Here is an 18,363-nt window from a genome sequence, read left to right as displayed (position 1 = left end):
TAATTTAAACTGAGCTGTATTAAAAATCAGGCTAATGTAGTTGTTTTATTACGGTTTTCCTATCAGAACGAAAGGTGAAATAGTTGGCATATTGGGTCCAATGGTTCCAAAGGGGTTTCAATCTTTTAGAAGTATAGAGTTAAATCTAGTGAAATAGTATTTAGTATATACCATGTTAAAATCTTCACAACTAGAGTTATTCTATTTTTAGATATTTTGATAACCTTTAACTTTACAAACATATTTATATTTTACTTATATACTTTTTGAAATGCAGATGTCTAAAATCATAGCATTACCATTATTGGTATTATTCTACCAAAGGGCACAGTTTGATATGGTAAAGCATAAAGGTATGCTTGAGAAACTTAACTGTTCTCTGTCAGGCTGAGAATAATTTTTAATATAATGAACCACAACTGTGAAAGTAACAAATATAGGATGTATTTTTGCATACTGTTAAAATTTCACAATGCATTTCCTACAAAAATAATATCTCTACATATATACTTTTGTAACTATTCTGTCTCCAACAGTTTTATCTCATGTTAGAGTCTACTCCTATCCAAACTCAAATATGTTTTCAAAAAATGTATAGTACTTACAATTCTTTTTACTACTATAGGCCAGAAAAATATAAGTATATAAGAAAATAGTAAGTAAGAATAGAGAGAAACAGATAACAAGGAAAAAGTGAAAACAGAAGCAAAAAAAAAAAAAACAAAAAACCCTAGAGTGGAATCACACCTCCTTTCCCAGGGGCTTAGGTTTGAAGGCAAAGGCTAAGAAAGAAACTATGTTAAAAATTATCCTTGATTTAAAAAAAAAAAAAAAAAACCTCATGAATTAAGTATGGTGTACATGCTTTTATGTAAAGTTCATTACTTAGAAATACATATAAATGTATAATTATGCATTATAGTGTGGCACATATAATTTCCTGGTAGAGGACACAGAAAACACTCAAATGTATCACTAACTGGAAAACCTCAGCAAATAAAAAGATTCCAACTTTGTTGGGTCTTCCTGTTGGTTGAGTCATCTAGAGACATTTTATCAGTTCCCTCCCCCTCCTCCTTAGTGTTTATCTAGTCAGGAACTGACCCTACTTTTTCCTAAAGGAAAGTCGACATCATCCACTTGCCTGGCAACCGGAGTATTTCTCACTTGATGGTCAGTGGGTCACCTTCAAATCACCCATTTGTTCCTGTGGGAGAACTTCTACCCATATGCAGGGAGAGGTGCTTTGTCTGTGCGCACTAGGGTTGGTTGGCTATTTAAATTACTTTGGCCCCCTCTCCCTTTAAAAAAAAAAAAAAGTTGTAATCATGATCCCTTGGATTATTGATTTCATTGACAAAATTATAACCAAATCTTCACTAGACAAGATTTGCAAGTCACAGGTTGCTCATTCTCTAAGGCTCATATTAAAAACTACCTCTTCCATCATGGAGCCAACTAGAGACAAGTATCAACAGAATATTGGGGTCAAAGGGAGATCATCTGCTCCCTCTGCAAAGTGAACTTCAACCTTCTGATCCCGAGATGGCCAAGAGAGAACTACAATATTGTAATGTTCTGATTTTATAACGCAGCAAAAAACAAGTTTCCCCCTCAGGAAGACAACACTTGGGGGCTATAAGAAGTGACTCATGGCTTCTATGCTCTGTACCTTGGAGGTCCAGCTTTCAATTACAATTTTGGTTACTGGAAGTATCAAACTGAGGAAGGAGATATTTGTGGAGGAAGGAAGGGTGGAAGACTCTAGAAATTTCACTTACTTAGGACAAATATTTGATGTATTCCCTGGTTTCGGCTCCACAGCACCAATCTGTCGTGGGTCAAGATCTATGAGTGGCAATTGACCACCTGCCTCTATTTTAGAGGTTTTTATGGCTACTTATTGTGAGGAGAAAAAGTACAAATGATCAGTTGGGTCACTTAAAAGTGATCATTTAAATAATATGAAAATATGGTAATAAAAGTAAAAAAAAAAAAGTTACTAATTCGCTTTGGGGAGTGCGAATCAACCACCTCTTCTTGCTCTCTTTTTCCAATCTTAAAATGTTCCACACCTTCTAGGCTATAGTAACATGTGAAGCCTCCTCTATATTTCTTACAACTCCCAAGTTCTATCCTTGGCCATATTCCTTTACAATTTCTATTTTTCAATTCTCTCTCTACATATTCTACCCAGGAGGTCTTATCTACTCTCCACATCTGAACCACAGGGATGATCCTGAGTCTCTATATTCACTCGTGAAGTCACCTTTCAGGCTTTATTCAAATATTCTAATTACATCTACTGGATGATCACCATCCCCAACTTTTGTTCCCCAGCTATACCTCCATAATCCCGCTCACTCATGTTGAAAGTGTCCAGATTACCTTGGACCCTTCCCCCACCCTCTCCAACTAAGTTTAATTCATTCTTTACAATATTATTCACATCCATTTTTTCCTTTCTGTTTCTACAAACACCATGCTAATTAAGATAATCTAGAAACTAGATTATCACAATATCACGTGATTATTCCCCCTAACTCTGGTCTATTGCCACTAAACCTTCTATCAGATCACCTCCATGTTACCACTTCTATACCAGTTTTGCTCATGGTCCTTCACTACAAAACCAAGTCCAAAGTCTTTTAACCTTCTGGAACTTAGCTTTACATTTCTGAGCCTTACCTCCCTCCTTTCACACTTCTCTAGGATTTCCTTGTTTAGCCAATCTGGTCTATTTAATGGCCAACAAACATATTTTATGAGTTTCCCATGCCACTTCCCTCATCTGAAGACTTTACGCTCCTGATGCTTCAAGATTCTTATGAAACTTCACCCATTTCCTTATCACCCCAACTAAATGCAAGTACTGTGGCAGAATGTGAGAGCTGAACAGAGGTCATCTACTCCATGTACAAAATGGATTTTGAAGAATTATCTCCCCCATCTATAAAATTCAAATGTTTGGGGAAACTGAGGCCAGGGGCAACTAGTGTTCTTTTCAAACACTAGTCTTCTTTCAACACATTTTTTTTAAATTTCTTTAAATTTTTTATTTATTTATGATAGTCACACAGAGAGAGAGAGAGAGAGAGAGAGGCAGAGACACAGGCAGAGGGAGAAGCAGGCTCCATGCACCGGGAGCCTGACGTGGGATTCGATCCCGGGTCTCCAGGATCGCGCCCTGGGCCAAAGGCAGGCGCCAAACCGCTGTGCCACCCAGGGATCCCTCAACACATTTTTCATGAGTGTTTCCTCTGTGCCAGGAGCTGTGCTAGCCACACAGGACTACAGTTTAATGAGAAAGACCAATGACATGTCTATTGTCCCGCAGATAGTTAAACATAGGTGAGTACCTCAAGAGTGAAGTACAGGGTGCCCCTAATGTCTGAAGTATGCATGGTTCAGGGAAGGGGTGAGGCATGACATTAATCTGGTGTGGGAAGACAGGAAGGAGTTAGCTCAGCTTGGGAGAGGAAGAAGGTTTACGTGAGGAGGAAATCTTTTAAGTAGGGGTGAAAGTGAGTAGTAATTAACTGCAACAGGTAAATGATTGCTACGTGTAAAAGGAAAGCCCAAACAGGTACTTCCAAGGAACAAAAAGTGAGGGGGTGCTGGAATCTAAGGGATGAAGAAGATTGCAAAAGGTGAGGCAGGAAAAGCAGAGATGGGCAGGAGCATGTGTGCCTCAGAAGGTCATATGGAAGATTTCTGGGCTTTATTCTAAGAACAACAGGCCTTGGATGACATGTTCCAAGATACTTTAAGTCAGGACCATAGCTTACCCTGGGAGGAATGGGAGAAACAATTATGAAATCAGAAAAAAAAAAAATCTAGTTTTATTTTAGTCGAAACACATTCTGTATCCCTATCACACTTTCCTGAGTGTGTTCTCATCTGAAGTCAGTTGAAAAATGAAAGCATATGAATTTATAAGTATAGCCAGTTTTAGTTGGCCCACTTGGCTTAGACAGGGTGTAGAGTATGTATATGAATGCCCCTGCACCTGTAAATACTTAAGGCACTATGGGCTTGTTCTACATTTTCTAAAAGCACAACATTCCATATAAGAACAGTCCAATAAAAAGTTCCATTTCACTGTCTGGCCATGCATTGGTGCTATACTTGAAGTTAAATCTTCAGTTTCCTCTCCTTTCCCATAAGACTCTTAATAAGGGAAAATATTTTGAGAATATACTAGCAAAATTTTTCCAAGGTTGGTTTTAACCCCTGCTGCTTTTTATTCTCATCTTGGGTACAAAGTAATGAATTTCAAAAAGCAATCATGAGTTTATTACCTTTAAAATTACGTTTATATCAAGGATAAAATTTAAAGAAGGTAGGGTGACAAGGTTATTAATAAAACAGCTGGAATTTTAGAGGAATTTCTGTGTTCAAGGTATTGTGTTGGACACCTTGCAATAAATTATCTCAATCCTAATAAAGACTTTGAAAGGCGCATCTGTTTCATAGACAAGAAAACTGAGGCATATTATTTCCCTACGATATATACACCTTAGACCCAAACTATCCAATATGGTAGCCTGCAGCCACATATGCCTTCTGAGCACTTGAAATATGGCTAGTCTGAATTGTGCTGTGCTATGAGTATAAATTACACTTCAGATTTTGAAAATTTAATTAGAAAGTAGTAAGATATCTCAATTTTTGAATATTGGTTACTTGTTAAAATGACAATATTTTATACAGTGCATTCAATAAAATGCATTAACTTTATCTGCTATAATTTTAAAAAATAAGCTACTAGAAATTTTTTTAATTAAATGTGTGGCTCAGAATACACTTGTATTGAACAATGCCACCCTAGACCAAAAGCTGGATTTTGAATTTGCCAGTTAATAAGTTCAAAGCCTGGTATAGAAGAAGAGTTCATGGATTGTTACAGATCTTGGTTTAAATCCTTCCATCGGTGACTAGTCTTGGATAAAATACCAAATCTCCCTGCACTTCACTTTTGTTGTTAGCATTATAGCATTATTAATATCCCCAAACAACTGTTCTAATAGGTAAAGCAGCTAGTGGGCGGAGGGAGGGAACAATTAGTGAATACTTCTTCTAATAGCAACTGGTTAATTTAAAAGTTGATTCCCAGAAAGAGTAGAAAATTCACTTATTTGAAAGACATGTTTTATTCTCAGTAAGTGGGAGGAATTAAATAACTAGCACATTGAATACCTGCTTTAGCACAATCTATGCGATATATGCATTATATATTGTAGTGCAATATACATAATATACACAGATCCTTTCTATGCTGAAGTTATTTAGGATATGTTATAGGCTGGGAGGCCAGACGATGTTAGAGTGAGGTATAAAATGTCAGACACAGAAGGGCCCAAGGGGTCCTGATGGGCACAACAGATAAATTCCAGTGAAAAGAGTTTATGAACTCTGCCTCAGTGGATCCATGGTCTTTTTACATCAAGAACTGAAGACTAGTTAGTAAAATGACATCTGGGCAAGTAGAATTTTACTTTTTTTTTTTCTCTCTGGGTCGTAGTGCAAACAAAATAAATAGTTCTAACCTATCAAGTTTAGACTAGCCCACTATCAGTAATCTCTGCTGAATCATAAGAAACTACAAAATCATGTGGACTAAACTATCTGAGGATATTTTGCCATATTCTGTCCGGTAGGCTTTTGCTTTTGTCAGGAAGTTTGCCCTTTGTATGTGACTTTATGAATGTTTGAATTACATGTATACATTTAAATGTAAAGTATGGAGCAGTTGGGGCATTTACTTTATTATTTGATGTATGTATATGGCTTAAGATTGACATGTGACAATGTATTAGTCTGCCTTATTCTGTACCGGTTTGTTTTGCTATTGTTGTTTTAGTAGTGTGAGGTGGCCCATGTTAATTAAGGATTTCAGTCACTTCAAGTGACCCTTAAGTACACATTTATTAAATTTAGCACCAAAACTGTTCATTTGTTATCTACAGCAATTAACTTTACGAAAATGAGGCTGGAGATGTAAAAAGCTATCAGATTTAGAGATCTTAGAACAGCAATGGAGATCATGAAAATATTCACTTTATTCTAGTCTGAAATTTAACAGAAGAAATAATACACAAAATTTTAGTTTAGCTATTAAAGCGCATGTGCAATAAGTTAAAGGGGGATGGGGACAGGGCCTCTCCCTTGATCTCACACATTGCATTAAAAATCCACCTCTTGGGCAGCCCAGGTAGCTCAGCAGTGCTGCCTTCAGCCCAGGGCCTGATCCTGGAGACCCGTGATTGAGTCCCACCTAGGGCTCCCTGCAGGGAGCCTGCTTCTTTCTTCCTCTGCCTGTGTCTCTGCATCTCTATCTCTGTCGTGAATAAATAAAATCTTAAAAAAAAAAACAAAAAAACCCACCTCTTGTGGTGGATTTTTGAGTACCCACTGAGTACATGTGAGTTGGTCTTTGCTCTTTCCAAATTTCTAATTGACTTACAACGTAATTGTGTCTACAGTACATTTACAACTATCTTTCAGGAAATGTCTTCAAATTTAGGGCTAAAGCTAGAATTCGGTAGGAAAAAAAATCACACTAGATCAAAATTATTAATGATCAGCTAATAATAAGAATCACACAGAACAATGTGTAACTAATAATTAGAAAAATTTGCTAAAACTTTGAACTAAGATATTATTACACTTCTGATGTTTGACGTTATAGGAAAATATATGCTCAGTTAATATAAAAACAATGATTTTAAACCATTTAAGCTACCAGCACTACTTTCAAAATGCACACTGTAAAAAAAAAAAAAAGAGTTCTTATCAGGAAAGAACTTATTTGCATTAACTTTAAATTAGCTAATACAAGAGTTACACCTTTGAAGATACTTGTTTTGCTGCCAGGAATGCTTCCCCCCCCCCTTCCTTTTCTTTCTGTTTTTGAGGGGGTTAAGGCAGTTGGATTAAAAAAAAAAAAAAAGTCAAGCCGCATTCTTCATGTGAAGGGCATGTTTGTACTCCTATATGCTAATGACTCTCCATCTCCCTGAACTGTTAGGACGTCTTCGAATAATTCAATAAAGTCTTTTCAAGTTTCGTCTTAATGGCACAGTTCATTTCTGTAAAACGCCTCAGCGCCACTCAGTCTTGCAGAAAGGTCTCTCTCCCCTGGACTTGACCTCTTTACCATAGACGTGTGAGCGATTTTTGCTGTCAAGCACCGCCTAGGTAGGTAGGTTTTGTGTTGCTGTGGTTCAATCCGAAAAGGTCTCCACTGTGCACAGCTGCCCTCTTCCCAACACAAGCCTGCCTACCCGACCCTTTCCCCCACTTCAAGTTCTCAACTTTGTTTCCTTGGGGTTCTGCACGAGCTACTAACAATATCCACGAGACAAAGAGCTGTGTGCGCGCCGTGGGTTCCCGGGATGCCCAATTTGAGTCGTGAAACAAAGCACTCGAATCTGAGATTCAAGATGATGGTGGTGGTGGTGATGCTGCCAAGGAAGAAACGCCGACTGCGGCGCCGGAGCCCCGAGGGCCGGTCCCCGGCCAGCCAGCTGCCCCCGCCCACGGCCGCCCCGAGCCCGGGACGCGGCGCCCGCAGCACCGCCAAGCCCCCCGCCCGGCCCCCGGCCCCGGCCCCCGGCCCCCGGCCCCGGCCCTCTCACCGCTTCACTCGGATGATCTGGTCCCGCATGGGCTTGATGTCCTGGAAGCTCTGCTGGTTGACCAGGCTGTAGACGAGGATGAAGCCCTGGCCGTTCTTGATGTACAGGTCCCGCATGGACGCGAACTGCTCGGTGCCCGCCGTGTCCAGGATCTCCAGCACCGACGGCGACGAGTCCACCTCGATCTCCGTGCGGTAGAAGTCCTCGATGGTGGGGTCGTACTTCTCGATGAAGGAGCCGGTCACGAACTGCACGGTGAGCGCCGACTTGCCCACGCCGCCCGAGCCCAGCACCACCACTTTGTACTCGCGCATCGTCCCTCCGCGGCCGCCGCCGCCGCCGCCGCCCGCGACATAGACCTACGCCCGCCGCGCTGCGCCCCCGGACCCTGCGCCGGCGGCCGGCCCCGCCGCCTCCCGCGGCCGCCCCCACCCCACGGCCGCCGCGGCCCCCCGGGCGCCGGCGGAGCGAGCAGCAGCCCTGGGCATGGGCCGAGCCGGGCGGCAACGCGGCCCGCGGGCTCCGGCAGGCACTGAGCACGAGCAGCGAGCGGGAGGAGCGGGAGGAGCGGGAGGAGCGGGAGGAGCGGGAGGAGCGGGAGGAGCGGGAGCCGCCCGAGCCGCGCGAGCCGCCCGAGCCGCGGGCCCGCAGTGCCACCCGCCCGCCCCGCCCCTCGCGCCTCCACGCCCAGCTCCCCGCCCGCCGCCGCCGCCGCCGCCGCCGCCGCTTCCTCGGCGGCCGGAGCGCGCGCCCGAGCGGGAGCCGCAGCGCCGCCGGGGGCGGGGCCCGGCGGCACGGGGCGGGGCCTCGCCGCGCAGCTCCGCCCCCGCCCCCCGTCGCCTAGGCGACCGGCCGCGCGCGCTCCCGGGAGCCTGCGCCGTGCGGAAGCCTCGGCTCGCGCTTAGGTAAACAACCTCCCCCGCCACCCCGCTCCACCCTGCCCGCGCGCCCCGTCCCACCCCGGGGCCTGCGCACTGAGCATGCGCGGGTCGTCGGCCTGAGCCGGGAGCCTGGGCGGCTCGAGGCTCCCACGCTCGGCTTTTGAGGGGAGACGAGATGTTAGCGGGGCCAGAGCCAAGTCTGCAGGCGGTAGCGTGAGGCGGACAGTAAGGAGAAGAAACGGGCACGGTCCAAAAGGAGGTCTTGGCACCACCCGGTCTCTCTCAGTTCTCCTGAGAGCTTTGGCTTTATTTTGCATAAACGAAACGAGCAGCTTTTCTTAAGGGGACGAGCACAAACACAACGAAGTGAAGCTCGGCCTTAAGCGTCAGGACCCCTTCCCCGGCCCACTGCCCAGGGCGGGCGCAGGCGAGTCCGCGGACGCCAGGCCCGCGCCCGGTGACGGCGCCGGGGGTCCCGCCCACCGCCCCCAGCCCCGCTCCGCCCCGCCCCGCCCCGCTCCGGCGCCGGCCTGGTGTCGGGCTCTTCCCACGCCCTCTCAGCTGCGGGCGCCTGGAAAACCGGGAGAGCGGAGCTCGAAGCCGCGACGGAACGCCCAGGGCCACCTCATAGCAACAGCTGGCTGGGGCACCTAGTCGGAAGCTGGGATGCCTTCCAACCAACCGGATCACGCTGCTGTAACCCACGGTACCATTCTCGGCCAATAGAGGGCCGCTTCATACCACGTGACGCCCGCCCATCAGCCAATGGGGAAAGCTCTAGTCGCAGGATCCACCGACTCGCCTCCCCTTGCGTGGCCAGGCTGGGCGTTTGCCCCTGCGCACGCTCTGCCAACCAATCGCAGGTGAGCTGACGAAGGACGAGGTTTCGATGCGAGCCAATCAGGACTCGCGATTTCCTGGCCACCTCGGGCTCGGTGGTAGGGAGACAGGGCTGCTAGTGGGGTCCGGGGGGGGCCGGAGCTGGAGGGGCCGGAGCTGGAGGGGCCGGTCGCGGTGCCCTGTGCTGGCAAGGAGCAAGGTGTTTTGCAGGCGAGAGTGATGAATTCTGCGTTTAACGACGTCTCCTTGGCATGCTACCTAAACGATGGGCATGGAAATGGTGCTGAGGGATGTGGGCTGAATCGTGGGATGAATCGAGAAAGCAGGGACTTTTGTCTTTAGGGTGAGAAATTTTCCGGTACTTAAGGACACATACTGCAGCAGTTGGCACGGGTCTTCCAGGCGTGCCTCCTTCCTGAGACACTTTTTTTTTTTTTTAACTAGTTTTTAAACTTCCCGTTCGGTCTCTAGTGTTGTGTGTCACACAGTCTCATAGCCACAACGTTAAATTTAGGAGAAGTTAGATTTCCAAGTACTCCTGGATTGTCTTTTGTAATAAATGGTTATTGGATTCACTTAAACTGTGTCCTTCGCAGACTAGTCTACACCCAGCTGTTACTAAAGCACATTTCTGGGGAATAATAAGTTTCTGCAGTTCCAGCGCTTGATCATACCTCTTCGCCCCTTCTCTTCCCCGCAAGGACATCTTGTAGAGAGGATTTTGGTCTGAGTTCCTCGAAAAACCAGGTGTTTCTTTACCATCTTTCCTGTCAATTATCAAACTACTTACAAAGGTGTGCTTAGATTCAGCAGTGTTCTGTTGCTCTGTTAGTCCATTATATTAGAATGGAGAACTTTTATTTGCATTATCTTGCTGTAGTATAGCACATACCAAGTTTTTGCTTAAAAATGATGGAGGGCAAGTGTCATGTCAAAATGTGTAATAAATATAACTCAGTCTTTGTTTCTTAATTAAATCGTTCGAGTATGAGTGGTTAATAGCTGAGCCTCTGGAATCAGCAGTGAAGGCAGATTGCAAATATATATATATATATATATATATATATATATATATATATATAAATCAGAGGAATGTTTTAAGATCATGGAAACCGTAGAAGGTCTCATCTCAGATTCTAAATTAGTAATGTGAAAAAGTGAATTAAAATTAAAGGAGCTCACATGGATTCATTGTATCTGAGCTTTTTTTCACAGGGATATTTCAAGAAGATGTAGATGAGTGCAGTGTTCACCTAGCCTTTTTCAAGTCTCATATTTTGTGTGAAACTTGCATGCTAATTTGAGGTTACTTTAGTTTTCAAGAGTCACACTTCTTTTCAGAAGAAAAGAAAAACTGTCTCTTTAAAATCCAAATGGTGCATAATGGTGGTAAATTCCTAGGCTTTTTGAGAAGCATCAAGCCGCCTCTCTTTGTATAGGTCATTAAGACCTGTGTAGTACCTTGCATTACAGTGGAGCTGAAAAATCATTTATTTTGCAAGCAAATATAGGTCTAGTGGCTTTTGTTTTTGAAATTTGCTTTGGGATTGTGAGTCCAGGATGTAACCTTAAGCAACTTTTCATTTCCTAGGTCCTCAGAAGTTGAGAAGCTCTGGATTGCTGCGCATCTGATAGAAGTTGTCACAAAAAAATTAGTGAGTAGGCTCTCTGGTCACTGCACTTGGCACAATAAAGAGTAGGAGAGCTTTATGACATTTATCAGACTGTTTTCCCTGACCTTTCATTACTGCTGGCTTTTCTTGATAAGGAGAAGTGTACAGACTGTAGCCCTTAGGGTAGGTGCACCTCTATATATTTCCTCATCTTGATATTCGATATTCATTCTTGATGAATTCATATTCATTTGATATTCATTCTCCATGTTCATTCTCAATGTAGCCATAAGGGTAAATTCTTAGCCACTAATAAGCAAAAGAAACATGATAAGTAGGACATATCTTCTTTCCTATTGTCTTATATGATGGCACTTACCTAATTTGAGGCTATATACGAAATGCTGGTTGAAGGAGTAGCTGGCATAAGAAAGGATGTCAGAACGTGTAGAGAATTTTGAAGATTTGGTTGGGAGATGGATGTCTGTCTCCTGATTCCTTAATCATGTTCATTTTTATGCCAGCATGAACTATCTATCCTGAGAGTGATTTTAGAAATACAAACTTATGTCTCCATTCATTTGTTTGTGGAAAAGACAAAATAAAAGCAAGATAAAATGAAATTGAATTTTCACCAAGAGCTGTAAATCTGTATGATGGTGAAAAGTTAATGCTGCATGCTGACACTTTAGGGTCTCATTACCTTCAGAAGGGCATTACTGGAAGAAAAAAAAAGAGAAGAAAAACTTCATTTCTTCTCTCCACACTATATCTGAGAAGTATCTCACCTATGCCCAGATACCCTCAGCTGTCACACTTGTGTTACCATGGAAACCCAGCTCCTTCTTTGCCTCTGTGAAAGATGTTGGAAAAGGTGGGATGAAGTGGGAAATGCACTGTGTTAGGGGACTTTCTGACTACAGCAAGAAGCAAGTATGCAAAGAATTGAATATAAACAGGTTAGAAGAGGGTGTTTGTAATATTAGCAGTGCTTCTTGTCCATAAAACCCTGATTCCTATTGCTTCCTGTTACAGCCTATGTATGTGTGATTAACCGATAAAGGGGAAGGGCAAGTCAAGTATATTTAGTACCTATGAAATGCTGCTGGCAATTATAAAAAGAGCAGAAGACATTTTCTTGACCTCTGAGGCTCCTGATACCATTGAGAAATGAAAGTATATATAAACAATGGAAAGGAAAGAACAAAATAAACTTGTTTCTTTTTTGAAAATGTGGTAGGTCTCAGCACTTTTGAAAAGAAAAAGAATGCAGAAATTAAGTGAGCATATAAATAAGTCAATGAAAGAAACCTTTTGGTTGAGAAAGTAAGTGTTACTGAGGGAAAAGGGTTAATGATTAAGATACAGGAGCAAGAAAGAAAAAAGCCCGAAGAATCTTAAAATCTTGAATGTTCAGAGGAGAATAGAGCTCCAGTGTAGTTCATTTCACATGGCCGAAGAGTAAACACTCTCACATCACCAACAGTTTCCTTTTCTTTTGGCTGAAAACTGTGATAGATCAAGATTGATCACTAATGGCAGTCCTTTTCCTCTCTGCCTTGTAAGTCCAGCAGGAGGCACATGACTCAGTTCTCATCACTGGAATGGGAAGAAGAAGCCATTGGGACTGGGGATTCCTGGGATTCTGACAATGAGTAGATCTCATTGTTTTGGTGTCACTCCCTCCTGCTCTGCAAATTGACATAAGAGAATGTGGCCACCATCTTTGGGCTGTGATGCCTTATGGCTGAGGTTGCAAACCAGTGAGTTTCAGATGGCCAAGAAGGATGGGAAGAATCCAGGTCCTGGAAAACAATGTGGAACTGTCATACCAATACTGGAAATGCCTACCTTTGGACTACTAAGTAAACAGCTAGCCTTTGGTTTAAGTCTGTTAGTTAAGTCTGTTAGGTTTTCTGTGTCTTGGAGTCAAATACGTCCCAACTGTGATAGAAAGTGTCAAGTATTTGATACAAAGTCGGCGAGCATTTGTGGTATTCTGATGGGTATCCTACTGAATATCCCGAGTGGCATTTCAAAGACATTATGGTATTAATTGAGCGCTTACTATGTATATTATTCTAAGCTCTGGGGATACAAAAATAGTTCGCCAAAAGAGCTTGCAGTTATAGACATCATAAATAGAAGAAACCAACATTAAACAACTGATTGCTCATTTACATTTTATAATAATCACTTATTCAAGCTAACAAGAAAAAATTAGAGATTTCAAGGATGAAATAATATAAGTAATAAAATACTATAAAATATATAACCACATAACAATAAAATTATAAAAGCAAATATTTTCAAGGACATGATAATTTTGTATATAGTTTATACATGAATTCTTAGAGGTTAAGAGAAACAAACAGGTAGGTTTTTTTTATTTTTAAGATTTTATTTATTTATTCATGAGAGACACTCAGAGAGAGGCAGAGACACAGGCAGAGGGAAAAGCAGGTTCCCTGCAGGAAGCCTGATGGGGGACTCCATCGGAGGACCCCAGGATCATGAACTGAGCCAAAGGCAGATGCTCAACCACTGAGCCACCAAGGTACCCCTGAAGTGGGTTTAATAAAGGAAAGCTGTCTGAAGGAAATTAATATGGAACCAGGTTTTGATGGAAGTAGCCAAAGAATAGACTACATGGGGCAGGCTGGAACACTCTATGTGAAAGGAACTGAGAGCAAAGGAAGGAAGCACGAACGAAGTAGGAGTGAAATATGGAAAGTACAGAATCACTCGATTCTTTAATTCTCTACAGCAATGCCATTCTAGGGACAACTATCAGGGGAAAAAAAATCAGAGACTAGAAGTCCTAATGCAAGATTACAAAAGATATAGAAATAATACAGAAGAAAATAATATAGAAGAAAAAGTAGAAAGAGTAACAAGGGTACATTTGAAGAAGTTAGGGTATTATTTGAAATGATGAATAATTTATAATGTGGGCATCATGAAAGAACTGTCATAAGGAGTAATTAGGGGCTTGAGGGCATCAAGAAGGTGGAACTCAAACTTCCACAAGTAGAAATAGAAAGAAAAATGAGGGGGTAGCAAAAAATGAAGACAGGCAGCAAAACAGTTTTTGCTTATGGTTATTTTTCCATGGTAGCTGTTACTGACATGCATTATGTAAAAATGAATGGAATTTGATTGAAAAGAAAATTTTCAGTAGACCATAATATATAAAGATAGTCTTTTAGGTAAATAATGTAATTTAGAATGTTTTTCCTAGAATGCCTTTTTGTACCTTGCCATAGAAAAGTCTTTTCAGTAAGGAAGCTGTAAGGAATAATATGTTACAGATTAGTGATGCATTTTGGAAATTAAAAAAAAAACATAGATGTGCCAAATGTAATCATATAGCAACAAAAATAAATACTTATAACAAAAATCATAAGTTTGTCAGATTTTATGTGGTTTCTGCTCAAATACGGTTTTAGTGTTTTTCTAATGCTATTTTCTGTACAAATATAAGAATATTTCTTAAAAATTAGGCTACAGTAAACATATGAATATATTTTGATATTGTTTACAATAATGTAATTAATATTTATTGTGCTTTGCCATTTCCAGAGCCCTTTTCTACATGTCCAAGAAGTTTGTAGTTTTTTAATAACAAAAAATACGCAAATTATTAGGAGCCACCATACAAATACTTGCTATGAAGGTGCTGAACTAGCATTATTACTGCTCCTTCCTCACAGTTCATGGAAGCAATGTAGAGGGTACAACACCATCAAATAAAGAAAACTATAAGAAAACCATGGTAATGAGAGAATTTAAAGGAACCGTTTGGTAAGGGGCTGGGAGGAGAGGGTGGTGGTGATGTAGGCCAAGGACTGTAAGCAGCCAGCCACCTTGCAGGAGAATAATAAAATAGGAAAATAACTATTATACATGTGCTCACTCATGCTTCTCACTCACTATTGCCTTGAGAAAGTCAGTACCTGCCCCCACATGTGTGGTGACTCAGAGGTCTAGTCCAAGTGGACTCAAGAGGAAAATCAGGGCCACACAGAAGTCCTTTGCTTATAAGGAGCCAAGAAACTCTTTAGGTCCTAACCAACTTAGGGCATTTGGCCACCCATACCTTCTGCTCTTACTTCCCTGGGCTCGTGAATTTCATTCTAAGGACTGTTCCTTCTGATGTTGCCTCCGTCCTCTTGGGGAAAGCAGAAGATGAACTTTAGACCTAAAGAGTCTTGGCAGTGATTTTCCTGGACTTGGGGTTCTCTGCTCTAGATCTCATTTACTGTCACCTTGAGCAACCTGGTGTGACTCAAAATAGGGTCTAGAAGGGTGATCAACCATTTGGTTTACCTGGGACTGTCATGGTTTTAGTCTAATATCCCCTGAAACCCCCTCAGCTCTAGTGGGTCACCCTACGTCCATCCTTATAGGCATTTACAGAGAAAAAAATGAATGCACATGATAATATATTTTGAGAAGTACAGATATTTCAGAAGAAAAGAAAGATTTTGGGTTCCAACAGAAGCATAAACATTGGGGCACCTGGGTGGCTCAGTAGTTGAGCATCTGCCTTTGGCTCAGGGCATGATCCCGGGGTCCTGGGATTGAATCCCACAGCAGGTTCCCTACAGGGACCCTGCTTTTCCTTCTGCCTATGTCTCTGCCTCTCTCTGTGTGTCTCTCATGAATAAATAGATGAAATTTTTAAAAAGCATAAACATTAGAATGGACCAAGCATTTAAATTTAGCTCAGTACACATGCTAAAAAAGATAAGGGATAATGTTAGACATCTGAAAACAAAGAAACACAAAAGAAACCAAATGGACATCCTGCCAATGGGAATGTCTAGTAGTTGACACAAGGAACAAGAGAGAGAAAATAAGATGGCAGAAGGGACACAATTAAGGAACACACGAGAGAATTGGAGGACTGGATTGAGGTCATCTCACAGGAAGAAGGGAAGTTCTAAGAAATAGAAAAAGGAAAAATCTAGAGATACAGAGAAGAGAAGAAGTGGCAACATACAGATAATAAGAATTCCCAAAAGAAAATGACTAAGTTCTTAGAGAAATGATAATGTGAAATTTCCCTTGAATGAATGGATAGATCAGTAAAAAAAATCCTCCTTCAGGATGGAGGGCCCATGGAACTTCAAAGGAAGCAATCTGGAAGACCTATACCTACAGACATATCATAGTGAAATTTGAGATATCCAAGACTAAAAGTTTTTAAAAGTTTATAGTATGAAAGATTAACATCAGATTAAACATCAGATGTCTGCATAGCAGCAGTAGAAGCCAAGAGAACAAAGGAATAAGATTATTTAAGTATTAAAGGGAGAAGAACTAGAAACAGAAGTTTAACATTCAGCCAGTGTGACATTCAGGTATGAGAATGAGATACAAATATTCATAGAAAGCCTCAGATTCCCAGAATTGACAAGGATGGATAAATCCACTCATAGTGTATCTTTTTCTCTCAATTACTGATAACTCAAGCAGATGAAAACTATAGGGAGACTGAAGATTTGAATAGCCCATTAACAAAATTGGACTAGCAGACATATAGAGAATTCCATAACCTACGATGAGAGCATACGTATTTTTTTCTAAGCACATAACATTTGCAAAAAATGATCATATACTGGATCATAAAGAAAATCTCAATACAGTTCAAAGAATAGATATTCAGACTTTGAATTCATAATTACATTAGAACTTTAAAAACAACAAAAAGATAACCATATATATGGATATTTGAAAACTTATAATGCTAAGTAATTTGTGGCTTAAGAAGAAGCTTTAAAATGCTTGGAAGCTAGTGATAATGAAAATACTATCTGTCAAAACTGTGAGATACAGCAAAGTGCTTCTTTGATGGAAATTTATAACTTTAATGTGTATACTAGAAAAGAAATTAAAGGAAAATCCTGATCTCACCACTCCCCTGACATACTGAGTCTGTAGCTACTTATTGGACAATTCTCTTTTAAAAAAAAATCTCGAGGCTGACTGAGTGATCAATACACATTGGGCAAATAAGAAGAAAACCACACTGAAAGGAGTAGGAGAGGCTGCAATGTAATTGTTCTGTAAGCCCCATACCTATAGCAGTGTCCCATCATGAGGAGGGAACCCAAAATCCAGAGCTTCTTTCTGAGTAGTAAAAGGTTTAAACCTCACATCAAAAATGAGAACACTAACTTGAAGAGATCTATGCACCCGTATGGTCATTGCAGCATTATTTACAATAGCCAATTGTCAACATATGGAAACAACTTTAAATGTCCATCAGTGGATGAATGGATTTAAAAAATCGTAATGTATATACATTGGAATATTAGCCATTAAAAAGAATGAAATCTTGCCATTTGTGATGACATGGATTGACTTTGAGGGTATTATGTTCAGTGAAATAAGTCAGAGAAAGAAAAATACTGTATGATCCCTTGTATTTGTGGAATTAAAACTTTTTTAAAAACAAGCTCACAGATGTGAAGATCAGATTGATGGGTGACAGGGGTGGGGAGTTGGGAGGTAGGAAATATGAATGAACTAGTTTTTAGTCTAAATAAATTAAAAAAATTTTTAAAAGAGAAGCATCCTACAATTTACTTGATCAGTGCTTCTCAAAAATAAGAAAAGCCTGAAAAACTCTCACAACCAAGATGAACCTAAAGAGACATGAAAACTAAATATAATGTAATATCCTGAGTGGGATTCTGGAATGAAATAAGGACACTAGTTAAAAACTAAGGTAATCTAAATAAACTATGGACTTTAGCTAAAAACTACATATAATGAAAAAGAAAAGCCTTGGATTTTTAAAAATCAAATGTCAAACTAAAATATATATAGCAGAAAAAGTCAAAAGAAATGGGTAAAATTAACATTTAAAATATATTTTACTTAATGCAATATATTAAAATGTTATTTCAATGTATAATCAAGACAAAAATTATTAAGATTTTTTACCTTTTTTCATACAAAGCCTTTGAAATCTGGTGTCTATTTTACACTTACAGCATCCAGACTGGACACATTTCAAATGAACAATAGCCCAGTGTGGCTAGTTGCTACCAAATTGGTGATAGATTGTTCAGGGAAGCATGGAGATTAGATTTGAGATGCCGTTTTATAGGTAATGTTGACAAGATTAGATGATGGTTTGGTTGAAGGGGTGATGAGAAAGAAGAGGAATCAAGGATAACTTTCAGATTTTTGGCTTGAATGTACTAGCCTGTGTGTCATCTGGATGGTTGGGTCAGATTTTCAGAGTGGCTATGCCTTGGATTCTCCAGACTTTTACTTCACTGGTCCTTCCCATATCCCACGTTTCTCTTCAAATGTCATCTCTTTAGAAAGACCTTCCCTAAACACAATCTAATGCTTACTTTTAGAACACTAGGT

At 41.1% G+C, this 18,363-nt stretch overlaps 1 protein-coding gene and 1 long non-coding RNA gene across 4 annotated transcripts in view; one reads left to right on the top strand and one right to left on the bottom strand.

The window, feature by feature from the left end:
• The window catches only part of RAP2A (RAP2A, member of RAS oncogene family), a 35,281-nt gene extending 27,256 nt beyond the window's left edge, over nucleotides 1–8,025 (bottom strand). The window contains exon 1 of the mRNA XM_055336098.1: nucleotides 7,641–8,025. Coding sequence (XP_055192073.1) covers nucleotides 7,641–7,954 — 314 coding nt within the window. The 5' untranslated portion in view covers nucleotides 7,955–8,025. The remainder of the gene's footprint in view (nucleotides 1–7,640) is intronic.
• A 1,450-nt stretch (nucleotides 8,026–9,475) lies between these two features.
• On the top strand, nucleotides 9,476–14,371 carry LOC129516287 (uncharacterized). 3 transcript variants are annotated; one of them, XR_008665740.1, is made up of 4 exons: nucleotides 9,476–9,704; nucleotides 9,958–10,108; nucleotides 10,953–11,016; nucleotides 12,541–14,371. It is a non-coding gene; the product is annotated as an uncharacterized LOC129516287 (long non-coding RNA). The 3 variants fall into 3 exon arrangements; XR_008665741.1 differs by lacking the exon at nucleotides 9,958–10,108 and having other exon boundaries at nucleotides 9,480–9,704; nucleotides 12,546–14,371; XR_008665739.1 differs by lacking the exon at nucleotides 9,958–10,108 and having other exon boundaries at nucleotides 9,480–9,704.
• The last annotated feature ends 3,992 nt before the right edge of the window (nucleotides 14,372–18,363 follow it).

This window comes from Nyctereutes procyonoides, unplaced genomic scaffold (genome assembly GCF_905146905.1).
Source record: "Nyctereutes procyonoides isolate TBG_1078 unplaced genomic scaffold, NYPRO_anot_genome, whole genome shotgun sequence".
NCBI classification, from domain to species: domain Eukaryota; kingdom Metazoa; phylum Chordata; class Mammalia; order Carnivora; family Canidae; genus Nyctereutes; species Nyctereutes procyonoides.
The sequence above is the reverse complement of the archived record's forward strand: the minus strand, read 5'-3'. Positions and strand labels throughout refer to the sequence as shown.